The sequence below is a fragment of the Baudoinia panamericana genome (assembly GCF_000338955.1).
Source record: "Baudoinia panamericana UAMH 10762 unplaced genomic scaffold BAUCOscaffold_13, whole genome shotgun sequence".
Lineage (NCBI taxonomy): Eukaryota > Fungi > Ascomycota > Dothideomycetes > Mycosphaerellales > Teratosphaeriaceae > Baudoinia > Baudoinia panamericana.
In genome coordinates this window covers 587,355-598,987 of record NW_006911269.1, presented here as the reverse complement: position 1 = coordinate 598,987, position 11,633 = coordinate 587,355, and the positions used below count along the sequence as shown (strand labels likewise).

The following is an 11,633-nucleotide window of genomic DNA, read 5'->3' as shown; positions in this document are numbered from 1 at the left end:
GCAATGCGCTCCAGGCGCTGTTAGACAGGATCACACTGGCGGAAATTGTTGACTATCAAGATTCGCGTCCTGCGTGAAAGTGCATGTGTGCATATGATTACGAGTCAAGACCGACTCTGTGGCGGAACCTTCTGAGTCATACTAGCATGCGGAAACATCTCCTTTGAGTGGGATCATTGATGGCAAGCTGCATGCACCAAGCCATCAAGACATCCTGTCGCACATATTGATTGGAGAGAGGTGACGGGATGGCGTCAAACACGGTCTGTCACCGTTGTCTTCGTGCAGCGGTTAGCTTAGCACGGTCTTCGCAATCAGCGTCGACTGCCAGTCGGCGGACGTTCACGTCGTCATCAGCAACGCGTCCCTCCCGCCGCAGAAGTATACATCAAGCCGCCGCAAGTCGAGCACCTGCTGTAGAGGCGGCTCGAGTCAGTGAACCATCTCTGCCTTACCAAGATGTACGCGGTAGACAATCCGACAAAGATGCAGCTGCGCAACGACAACCCAACCGCATCCTCCTACAACCCAACAACCTCTTCCACTCCTACACCCATTCTCCCGCGCCCGAGATAAGGAAACGAGCGGCGTTCATGCGGCAGAATGCGTACTGCCCTCATCCGGACCATCAGCCGACACGAGCACCCGTCTCGCCGGATGACCTGGAAGCGAGGAAGACAGGCGCCATGCCGCCACGGCATGTCTCATACGAGTGTCCTGACTGTGGCATTCCAGTTTCATGTTCGGAAGAGCACTTTGTCGACGACTACAGCTCACATCTGGAGATCTGCGATACGCTTCGGCAGATCAACGAAGATGATCATGACCTGCTCAGTGGCCGCTTCTTCCCCGAGTTCGAGTACCCCGGTCCGCAGATAGATGAAGCGCAAGTCAACATGACAAATTGGGACACCATGCTGTACAGCAGAGAGTTCAACGCCGTCAACGAAGCGCGCCCTATGAGGCAGGTGACGCGGTTGTTGACATACCCTGCCACGATCGCGAGTGTTCTCCATGAGCTTAGCCCGTACAGCCTTAAAGATCGCATACTACCAGAGGGTCTGCGATCGCTCAGTGGTAGGCTCACAACCTTTCGCATCCGTTTCACGTCACTAACTTCTCCTCCCAGCCCTCCGCTACACCCTACACCCACCGCGGACAGGTGCCGGTATCGACATCAAAGGTCTGCGCCCCAACCCTCCTCCCGTACGCCTTTTCATACTCGGTGCCCGTGCGGAGTCCAGTCTCCCTCGCGAGGTATGGATCCAACTTGCCCACCTCTTCCCCCGCGCCACCTTTCACCTCATCTTTATCGGTCCGGAGTCAATGTCAAACCGTGACGACGAGTTCCCGCTTCCTCCACGGACGCCCAGCAATCCGTTCGGCGCAATAGTCGAAGATCGGCTTGGCGGTCAAATGAAGATCAGCACGTATGTGGAGTACTTCCACACGCTGCATAATGCTCAGCACTTCTACCCCTATGACCCGTACTTCGACTGCTTCATGCTCTTCCACCCGGGGCTAGGACATCCGGCCAGCTCGCACGAGTGGGCCGAGACGCTACCGCAATTGCTAGAGACGAAGGTGCCTATCATTTGCACAGGGTACACAGAGTTTGACATGCAGCGAGACATCGCTTGGGTGAAGGAGCAGGCAAGGGGTGAGGCTGATCTGCTAATGCGACCAGGCGAGAACCGCTTTAGGAGTTTGAGATGGGATCTGAATGATCTGGATCCGGGTGATGTCAGTTGTGGCAATTGGGGCGTGTGGGCATTCAGAGGCAAGAGGTACGAAGCCGATGAATACCGCGGCAAGCAACAAGAAGGGACTACTGGTTGGGAAAAATGATTACTGGCAGTAGAAGACCTTCAGCATCGGGCCAATAGATTTGGGGGTGAGTACAGTAAGCTTCGCACAGTTGGAAGAACCGCTCAAGCACCACTCGCCATAAACCTAGGGTTGTTTCAGCCAAGCACACGCTCTCGAGTATTCGTCAGTTGCTTGGCCGCTGGACATCCCAAAAGTGGTGCCGATGAAGCCCTTCTCAGCACTTGATGAACTGCATGTTGATCATAATGCTGCTGCTGCCGTTGCCGCGCCCTCTCGTTCTTCCCCCCCACCAATTCGCCCAGCTCAAAGCCGCCAATATCACGGACATCTAGCTTCAAGCACCCAAGCCCGCTTCTCATCTTCATCAGATCGATGCGTGCATGCTTGAAAACTTCGAGCGCTTCCTTTGCTACTCGCCGCTGATCTCGTGCTTCGAGAGCCAGTTGGTGCGCTTCGTTGCGACCAATGGTCGTTTTGCAAGCTGTATGCCGTGCTGCTGAGGCTGTATGAAGTAGGTCGATCGCCTTTTCTAAGTCGTCCGCGGCGCCGGTATGACCACGAGTGAAGGTGCCGTGTGAAGCAAGCAGAGTGGTTGTGGGACTTGCGCTGACGGTGAGGCGTAGTTCGAGGCCGTCGAGTTGCTCGAGCATGTGGAGCAGCAGGTTCAGATGCGTCTTGGAAAGTGCCATCGTGCGCTGCTTCTTGTGCGATGTATTAATTGATTGAAGGGCGCTGTTAGCTGATGTTGGGTCTGCAAGAGATATATTCAAGTCGATATGTGCGCATGACGCGCTAGTGAACATTCGGCACATGACAACAAGCATAGTTGAGGATGCAAGGGAAGGCTTGACCATCTGATAGCACTGACTCAGCATATAAAGGTAGCTTTAGGCGCGAATGTAGTAGCACAGCAATCCTGTGACCGAGATCGCCGGGTCTCCTCCCAACGCCATTTGTGCGATGCTGTGCTCAATGTAGCCAGCATTGCCTCCGGCGCAAGCTGAAACATCTCCTTCATCAACACCCTGCCCATTGCGCAACCACTAACCCTTCTTCTTGCTAACACCCACAGTCCTACCCCTACGACCGGTCGTCTTGCTGTGCTGACCTCTCACACGCAGACCCCAGTAGTGCCTCAGACCCCTGTGCGCCCGGATCTTCTTCAACCGCTCCAAATCATCACGGAGCTTGCTGTCCACACCGTTGGCCAGGATTTGGTAGTCCTTGCCGTCCACAATGTCACGCTGACGATTGAGGAACCAGGTCGGGATCTTGTACTGGGTTGGGTTTTGGATAATGGTGACAATGCGCTCAAGCTCTTCGGAAGTGAGTTCGCCAGCGCTATGATGCGTTAGTAGGCATTGATGATGGAATGGTAAATGGTGGCGTACCGCTTGTTGAGGTCCACATCGGCCTTCTTGCACACCAAGTTGCTGTAGCGGCGTCCGACACCCTTGATCTTGGTCAAGGCATACATCACTTTCTGCTTGCCATCGACCTGTGATCGTCACTGTCAGTCCATATCCTGTGCCTGCGATCGGAATTGCGCCTCTCAGCGCGGGCGTTGCGGGCGCCACGTACGTTGGTGTTGAGCAGACGCAAGATGTATTGGAAGTTCGACTTCTCGCCGGAGACGAGCGACATGTTGGCGATGGTGAGAAGTGTTGACAATGTCGCTGTCGATGCAGAAGCTGCTCGTGTGTCGTCGTCGCTCCGCTTTGAAGTTCGGCTGCATTTTCGCTAGTGGGCTTGGCAAAGAATAGGAAGCCTTAGGCAACGAAGGCTCGAAAACAGGAGGCAGCATCCATTCCAGCTTTGAGATGATCTGTGACATCTGCATGTGTTTTCACAAGATTGATGCACTCAGTTGCCGATCATACTCAAGCGTTGCTGCCATAGAGTCAGCGCGGTCACAATGCCGGCTGTCCAGCCAAGTATCGTATCAGCGTATCGACTAAACGTGCTTCCTATAGCATGTGGTTCACAGCTCAGTCTGGATGACAATCTACTCGTTGAACAACAATCAAACTAGCGAGTCGCAACCTTAGCCGATGTGCTAGGCACGTGCAGGCAATTGATCTCGCTGATCGACTTGATGCGAGCGACTGTGCGGATTGGCCGTCCGAAACGAAGCAAGTTCTTCGTGTTGAGACAATAAAAGATAAACCAGAGACTGCGCCTCATCTCGTTCCCAAAAGCGCATTATAGTCAGAGAGTGCTACGGCTATCCAAGCTTGCTCGCCTACACAGCATCGGCTTGAGATTAATGAAGGTGTTGGCAGCTTATCTCCAAGGTACGGAGGAAGCCTGATTTGCTGCCGTGGCAGTCGACTGGTCATTTACAGGGAACTCCGTGCGTGAGTTAGGACACGGTAGATGGAGCCACGGAAGCGTATAGGCGATGCTTGATCATGACAAGCGAGAGTGCTCACTCAGCAAGTAGGGCATATCGTCTCTGCACGGGCGCCCCAACACCGTCTTACAACTTCGGCCCCTGCATGCATCGAGCTTTTTCACGTAACAGCCTCCGGCGCCATGCAGCCCAGGGTCATCTACAAGTGCAATGCGTATGATTGGGTGGTATCGAATTGTATGCGTACAAACTCGCAGTACGGATGCATCTCTTCGCTGGAGTGGGGAGAGTCATCCATCGAAAGTGTCCGCCTGTTCGTGGGTACTCCGCCATGCGTGATCCCAATCGCAATGCCATGCGGCGAAAGGAGAAGGAGGCGCCAGGGGTTCAGATTCTGGGGACGGGTTTTAGAGTGGAGACCCGCAGATCTCGTCCGTGCTTCTATCGACCACAAAAATGCTTCCCCAAATCTTGGATGCCTGAAGGCGAGAAGGATCACATCTTGTGCGCCGAATCTGTACACACTACAACCCATCCGTCTGAAGCACTCGCGCAGTTGTTTGTTAGTGTGCAATGCTAGACTTCTATATTCGAGAGTCTGGGAACTTGTCAGCGATATGCGCGTCAACACTACCCTTATTATGCACGTTCGCCAGTCAATTCCGGGCTCTAGCACCCTTGACGGCTCGACCACAATCATCAAGCCAGGATTCCAATATTGATAGCTTCTAAGTTTAGCGTGGATTCGGCAGGTTGTGCGGATGGATAGCTGAGCGTTTGCTAGACTAGTCCGATGTAAGGCTGATCTCACGCCACGACTAATGTTCCGATGACAAGCGAACCTATCGTTCGCGACTTCACTACCCGACTATCAGGGGCACGTCCATTTGTGGCACATCGACAGACTTTGACTCAACGGTACGACTGCGTTTCAGAGGGTGTATCGTGGCTGGTCTGGAGGCGGACGAGTGATCTGGTCCGACCAGAGATGGGATAAGTACTGTTGGCTCTCCTTACCTCCCTTCGCCGTCTGTCTTGTCTCGTACCGACATCCCCACAAGCGTGCCACCCCTTAGCTGCGCATCTGAACCTTGACTTACTGTGACACGAGCTCGCTCAGCGGGATTGCGCATATAAGAATCGCAGGCCAGTCACCTTGTTTAGCCGACTTACCTGCAACTTTCGGTGCATACATTCACGACTAGTTAAAATGGCAAGCGAAGCTCTCGACCGGCGGGCTGCGGCCGAGCTCAATGTCGAGATCATCCCAGGTACCGAGGTGATGACAGATGTTGGTGATGTGCACTTTGCGCATGCCGGCGGCTCAGAGAAGGGCTCAGTGTTCGTACCATCGAAGGGCCTATGCCATTGATCGAAACGGCGTCTAACAACTTCGGCAGCCTGGTCCCTCATCCGACGAACAACCCCAACGACCCGCTCAACTGGTAGGTCAAATCGTGTCCTACGCTTCGACAGGAGCCGGAGACTAACGTACAATGAACAGGTCTCTTCTCTGGAAGCTTACAACCGCTATCTCCCAGCTGCTCTATGTGTGGGTCCTCGTTTGCTCGGCGCTATCCCTCGCTCCCATGTTCCCATTCCTGGGCATGGAGTTCCACCTCAACCAGCAGCAATTGTCACTTCTGACTGGTTTGAATGTGATCACACTTGGCTTCGCGAACATCTTCATTGTCCCGTTGAGCAATATCTTCGGCCGCCGTCCGACCTCCATTTTCTTCGGTATTCTGGTCGTACTCACGAACATCTGGCAAGCTCTGGCAACTAGCCACCACAGCTTGCTCGCTGCTCGTGCTCTCAACGGCATCGCTGCCGCCACTAGCGAGACGATCATGGTTCAGGTCATCGCGGACATGTTTTTCCTGCACGAACGTGGCCTCTGGGTAAGCCCCCATCCACCAACAATGTTCATGCATAAGCTGACGCAAAGCAGGTGGGCATCTACTTCACCATGTACTTCTCGGGAGCTTTTCTTGGCCCAATAATGGCTGGTAACATCGCGGCACTTCATGGCTGGCGCAGCTTTTTCTGGCTGTCTGTCGCACTTGCTGGGTTCGTTACGATCCTCCTCGTAGTGGCCTTCCCCGAAACCCGCTGGCGCCGCCAGTCTGCCAACCACTCCGGTGTTACCACGACCGCCACGAAGGACAACGGCGAGATCGAGGAGAAGCATGTTGACTCCGAAGCCAATAGCGAAGCTGCCCAAGGTGGTCAGCTTGTAGGAAAGGGCAAGCCCAGCAAGCTGCAGTGGTCGCCAATCCAGAAACCGGATAGCAACTGGGCATCATTCATCGTTCGCGACATTACGACGCCTTTCGTCGTCTTTGTCAACCCTATTGTCTTCTGGGCTGCTTTGATGCTTGCCGGTCCGGCAGATCTGCTCTTGATCTTTAATCTTACGTAAGCGATGCGCAGCGTCCTATTCCTGAGCAGTCTACTGACAGCAATCTATAGTGAGTCTGGTCTTTTCGGCTCTCCTGCCTACGGCTTCAACCCTGGACAAGTCGGTTATACAAACTTCGCCTTCTTCGTTGGTGGCATATTCGGTGTGCTCACTGCTGGTCCTCTCTCCGATTGGTGGGCTCGCCGCGCTACGATCAAGAACAATGGCGTGCGTGAGGCGGAAATGCGTCTTCCCGCCCTAATCCCGTACGTCTGCTTCTTCATCATTAGCCACGTTGTCGGCGCAGTCGGCTACACCAAGCTCTGGTCGTGGTCCGCCATTGTGGTCGCCGGCTTCGGTTTCTCTGGCTTGGCCGTCACCTCAATTCCGACCATTGCCATTGCTTACGCCGTGGACTGCTACAAGCCCATCTCTGGCGAGATCATGGTTGTTGCCACCGTGCTAAAGAATGTCCTCGGTTTCTGCCTGTCCTACTGGGTCTTCAATGTCATGGCCATGGATGGCTGGGTCGCCGTGTACATGACGCAGTTTGCTGTGTCGATGTTGCCGGTGGTCTTGACCATCCCGCTTTACTTCTTCGGCAAGAACCTGAGACGGTGGACGAGAAATTCCAGCCTTCACCGCATGGAGGCATTCTGAGCAAGATGCTAAACTTCGTCGCGTATTATGAATTGATCGCTGCGCGCTTCATACAGTTCTCTTCAGCTTGACATAGCACATGAACAAACGCTGTATTTTCACCTTATCTCACGTGTCCCGTCGCGAGACGACTCTCGAAGCGCCTTCTCTCCCGTTGACTACCGCGTCGACGATCAGATGGATGTGATGTGTTCCAGGAGCTCTCTAGTATGATGCACGGCGAAGCAAGTGTGGGCTGACATACGAATGCTTCACAGAGATAAGCTCAAATGGATGTCGGGACATTCCCACCATTACATGAAGGCTATAGGCGCTTGGAAGGCCGATGATGCCTTCTCGATAGCCTTCGGCTCTGGGTTCACAAATGTTGTGATCATACCATCGCGATCTACCTCGTAAGCAAGACAGGCCATCTAGCGAGAGACGGTTGACGCGGAAGCGAGCGAATACATCGCGTTTCCCAAATCGTGGGACGTGCGGCAGAACGTGATGTCTGCAAAAGGTAGCTGGAAGACAGGTTATGGCGAACGGAAGCTGTACCTCTTTGCCCTGGGCGAGGCACAATAGAGCATCAGGACCGACAGACTCGCCATCGGATCGTTGCAAGGCGGCGGATTGTGCCTGTGAGGTACCGTGGAGCAGCCTCGTGCCCACACGCTGGCATCGAGGAGCATAGACCGTCTGGTTGCGGGAGTAGTCGAAAGGTTCAGCTGTGTCCGCTGGAGGGTGCGGAGTAGGTCTCACCAGTAACTGCAAGTAAGTTCGGTCCATATGCTGTCTATACGGCGATACTATATATACGCTTTTTCTAGCATTGTAGACTCCAACCTGGGGTATCCGCAAAGTGTACGCCTCCATCGAGGTCGTAGCATGCCGTAGCAGAATGGGAATGCAAAGTGCAAATGAAGCGTGACATTGATCGCATGCCATCGTCACCACCCAGTTGCCGTCGTCGGTGCTGTACAGAGAAGGCCATAATCTGTGCTCACCCAGGCATCTCACGTGCTGAAAACTGGCGCCTTGACCAACACCGATCGGCCTCTGATGGAGACGCCGATGCCCGCGGCCATCCTGACCCTTGGCGGCACATCGTCCTTCATGCCGTGTGAGCTCTCTGGCCGGTTGAGGCTGCTGGAGCTACCACCCGCACCAGCATGCTTGCCTTGTGCAGCCGTGCTCTTCGTCTTGCCCGTTCCTGTCAGGGCGCTAAGCATGCTTCGCTTCTTCGGATGCTCGCCACCACCCAGGGACGTACTGTTTTCCGTCATGTCTGTGATGTCGCTGCCTGCGCTCTTCAAAGAAGCACGCTCCGTCTGTTCGTCGTGTATTGACACGTTGAGCGGCGGAATGCCAGATTCCATCTTCATCTGCTCGTTCATAATGCTGTAGTTCGGCTTGAAGTACTCGATCACAACATCTCGACTCTCCAGTGGGAGGTGAATCGCAATGCTAACGACAAGCTCGATAATCATGTGTACACCGCCCTCCAAGTCAGAAGGGGGTGGGTCCTGCAGGTGCACGGCTAGTGCTGAAATCAGCTCGCCTTTCATCAAGTCCGTGAGCTGCGCCCGGTTCGTGGGACACTGCGGCGATCGCAACGCGTCTTGTAGGCCTTCCAAGGTTGCTAGTCGCCAATTCACAACCTTCGATGTCAGGAATTCTTCTTCTTCCACGCTCTGTGCCGTAGGCGCGAACTTCCGAATGTTGTGTTGGATCGCCTTGAGCTGGGCTGATAGCGTGGGCTCAAGATCAGGGTGGAAGTATTTGTCGAAAGCCTCTTCCACAAGCCATCGGGAGATAAACGCACGTCCGACCGCCGTCATCTCCTGTTTCCCTGTTGCGACAGCATCGCGATTGACTGACTTGAATAGCCATTCGGGCACAGACCTCCAGCTTTTCCTGATGCTGAATGCTAATTGCGCAGTGAGGCCGTCGAGCCGGTTGAAGCGGGTAGTATATTCGCTGTCGTCAAGCGATGTTCTTGACTGTGACAATCGTTGATGTGCGAGACTGTTCTGTAGTTGCTTCACTTGGTCTTCTTTCTCGAAGTAGTACTTCTTCACTTTGGTGTACTTTTCGCCTGTCCCATGCCGTTAGCATGGTGTGTCATTGAGTAGTAGCAAGACAGCAACATACGAAGCTCTTTGTGATCTTTTATCAACTGGTTGATGTCCTCCTCGGTCATATCTTCACCGAGCTGAGCAGGTTGTGGTGTCACTCTGCCGACGTCACCCTGTTGCTGACTTGCGCCGTTCTTGTATCCCTGCCCTTGGCCAGCGGAAGGTACCACCGATGCATTGAATGCCGGCACGCCTTGTTGCTGACTTGATCCGTCGCGCGCCCCAAGTCCGTTGTGCACGCTCTGCCTATTGCTCGCACCGGTCTTTACGGGCCGTGGCGCTGGTAAGCTGCCATTGTTAGACGAGGACATTGACGTGTCGTCAGCACCAGGCTGCGAGAAGCTGCGATTGGAGCTCAAAGTTGGCCTCGAGCTGTCCTGGCCAGAGGATTGCGGGCCGGAGTCGGGTGGAGAGTATTGTGGTTGGGAATAAGCTACCTGTGGGACGACGTCAGTGTAAAGTCAAAAGGATGTAACGAATGTGAAAAGCGCTGACTGGTTGTGTCTGTATAGCAAGACCTGCATTTGGGTGCGACGCCTGTGCCCCTCGCGCGCTTGAATATGCGGCTTGCTGCGAAGGATGCGGCTGAGTTTGTTGGTGCAGGCCCAATTGTGGCTGTGCTTCCTGACCGGGGTAAGCAGCACTGACAGAACTATAGCCGCCCTGATCGCCGCCCGGCGGTGGGCTCGTCACACTCTGACCACCTTGCCGCTGTTCACGGAAGCCTTGCTCAGTGTTGAGACGCTGCAGTCGTCGCTGCGACCAGCGATCCAGGGCGGAAGTACCGGGGCCGGAGTCGGACGAGACCTTGCCAGCGCTGATGTGCTGGCCTCCACTCATGAGCGCGTCTTCGTCGAAGGCCTCAGGCTGTTCGCCAGGCGGTGGTAGTTGCGAGAGGTCCGGTGACCAGACGGGCGACGGTAAAGCAGAGTTGTCGTAGGGTTCAAAGTTATTTCTCTGCGAGCGTCCGCCTTCCCTACGAAGCACAGTTTGCGACCTGCCCAAGCCTCCACCGAGTGTTGGGGACGGCTGTCCAAAGTCGTCAGATGCGTCGAAGTTGAAAGCCTGGTCGCCAGTGGGTATGACTGCAATCGAGCGCCGGTCTGAAGCAGACTCTTAGCACTCTGGGCGCAGTCGCGTGACTGTAACATCCAACATACCACCAGCGTAGCCCGAGCTAAAGCGCTCACTCACACTCGTACTGCGGCTCAGGTTCGTCTGCGGTCGTGGAGTCGGGGACGGGGCGGGAGGAGGCGGCGGATGCGGGCTCAGCGGAAGGTCAATGGCATGGTCAGCGAACAGGAAGACAAGTGATTACTGTGCGAATTCCACGTGCGGCTCCCCGCCACGGCGTGCATTGTCTGAGACAGAACTTACCTGGGTGCTGCGACTCGGGGAACCAGCTAGTATTGTGACTTGACTTTGTCCTCCCGTTCTTGAGGGAAAACCGCGGCATGGGAGTGCGCTTCTATCTCCAACGGCCCACCCAAGCGCAAGTAGGTTGTCTCAGACGGTGTAAGGGCCCTATTTCGGGGACACAGCTAGAGCATCTAGCCTCTGGCAAGATTGTGGGAGCGTTGGCGATGGTGTGCTTGATGGTGCCTGCGCTGCACGCTTCACCCCGGCTTGCTACGCGCTTGTGACGGAATACTAGTAGGGAGCATGCAAGACAGAGGATCGAAAACCCTCCCGCCTCCGTCCCCAAGCTTCCAAGCCATCAACGCCAGCGGGCTGCCCTTAGTGCTGCGCCGCCACAATCCCTTCTCATTAGTCTGCCAAGCGAGCAAGATCAGCTCGAGCTGTCCTCCGCTGCCGTGAGCAATGGCTTGCGCAGCGTGCTCGTAAGCACCTATCAAGCTCCCGCATCGATAGGCGTCTTCGCAGCCCTACGAAGCGTAACTACACCCTATGCGCGCAATGCTCAAGGCTGCTAGCACGCTCACCCCACCTATAAGGCCTTGCCTCTACAACGACGGCTTAGATGAGAGCTCAGACCGCAATCGGGTTCTCCACGTTTGAATAGACCTAAAGTTAGAGCTCCCTGCGTCAAATGCTCCGCTCTGTCGAACGGTCGCACAAAAACCTTTCGAATCGGTTGCTGTTCGGGTCCGTTCTCACGACGTTGCAGCACACCGTCTCCTGCCTCCCGCTATACAAGTGGTCGTCTACGAGGCTCTCGCATGGCTGTCTCGGGGAACAGACACCATTGTGGGCCCCAGTTTGCCGCCTAGGCATGCACTGATGGTGCACGGGTGGACCCTCTTGGTCA

General features: G+C 55.0%; 5 protein-coding genes across 5 annotated transcripts; 2 read left to right on the top strand and 3 right to left on the bottom strand.

Annotated features, from left to right (window-relative positions):
* Positions 1-248: 248 nt before the first annotated feature.
* BAUCODRAFT_78652 (uncharacterized protein) lies at positions 249-1,848 on the top strand (the record flags this gene model as incomplete). Its single annotated transcript, XM_007682348.1, has 2 exons — positions 249-1,077; positions 1,130-1,848. The coding sequence occupies 2 exons, from the start codon at positions 249-251 to the stop codon at positions 1,846-1,848; spliced, it is 1,548 nt and encodes a 515-aa protein (XP_007680538.1).
* A 116-nt stretch (positions 1,849-1,964) lies between these two features.
* BAUCODRAFT_151720 (uncharacterized protein) lies at positions 1,965-2,519 on the bottom strand (the record flags this gene model as incomplete). Its single annotated transcript, XM_007682517.1, has 1 exon — positions 1,965-2,519. The coding sequence occupies one exon, from the start codon at positions 2,517-2,519 to the stop codon at positions 1,965-1,967; it is 555 nt and encodes a 184-aa protein (XP_007680707.1).
* Positions 2,520-2,873: 354 nt separating this feature from the next.
* On the bottom strand, positions 2,874-3,474 carry BAUCODRAFT_126295 (uncharacterized protein; the record flags this gene model as incomplete). The annotated part of the gene is made up of 3 exons (XM_007682516.1): positions 2,874-3,171; positions 3,222-3,328; positions 3,412-3,474. 3 exons carry the CDS (start codon positions 3,472-3,474, stop codon positions 2,874-2,876), a joined length of 468 nt encoding a protein of 155 aa, XP_007680706.1.
* A 1,668-nt stretch (positions 3,475-5,142) lies between these two features.
* On the top strand, positions 5,143-7,344 carry BAUCODRAFT_38342 (uncharacterized protein). Its single transcript, XM_007682193.1, has 5 exons — positions 5,143-5,524; positions 5,584-5,628; positions 5,688-6,084; positions 6,135-6,601; positions 6,656-7,344. The coding sequence occupies exons 1-5, from the start codon at positions 5,394-5,396 to the stop codon at positions 7,242-7,244; spliced, it is 1,629 nt and encodes a 542-aa protein (XP_007680383.1). The 5' UTR covers positions 5,143-5,393; the 3' UTR covers positions 7,245-7,344.
* Positions 7,345-8,080: 736 nt separating this feature from the next.
* Positions 8,081-9,937, bottom strand: BAUCODRAFT_284671 (uncharacterized protein). Its single transcript, XM_007682515.1, has 3 exons — positions 9,381-9,937; positions 8,500-9,324; positions 8,081-8,439 (listed from the first exon to the last, which is right to left on the bottom strand). Exons 1-3 carry the CDS (start codon positions 9,673-9,675, stop codon positions 8,243-8,245), a joined length of 1,317 nt encoding a protein of 438 aa, XP_007680705.1. The 5' UTR covers positions 9,676-9,937; the 3' UTR covers positions 8,081-8,242.
* Between the last annotated feature and the right edge of the window lie 1,696 nt (positions 9,938-11,633).

Excerpts from the sequence above, each read along its gene's own strand:
- BAUCODRAFT_38342 (XM_007682193.1), top strand. The coding sequence starts at position 5,394 with ATGGCAAGCGAAGCTCTCGACCGGCGGGCTGCGGCCGAGCTCAATGTC. Across the intron at positions 5,629-5,687 it reads CCCAACGACCCGCTCAACTG|GTCTCTTCTCTGGAAGCTTA; the intron begins GTAGGTCAAATC and ends TACAATGAACAG. Across the intron at positions 6,085-6,134 it reads TGCACGAACGTGGCCTCTGG|GTGGGCATCTACTTCACCAT; the intron begins GTAAGCCCCCAT and ends GACGCAAAGCAG.
- BAUCODRAFT_284671 (XM_007682515.1), bottom strand. The coding sequence starts at position 9,675 with ATGTCCTCGTCTAACAATGGCAGCTTACCAGCGCCACGGCCCGTAAAG. Across the intron at positions 9,325-9,380 it reads AAAAGATCACAAAGAGCTTC|GCGAAAAGTACACCAAAGTG; the intron begins GTATGTTGCTGT and ends GGCATGGGACAG. Across the intron at positions 8,440-8,499 it reads CACAGACATGACGGAAAACA|GAACGGGCAAGACGAAGAGC; the intron begins GTACGTCCCTGG and ends GCGCCCTGACAG.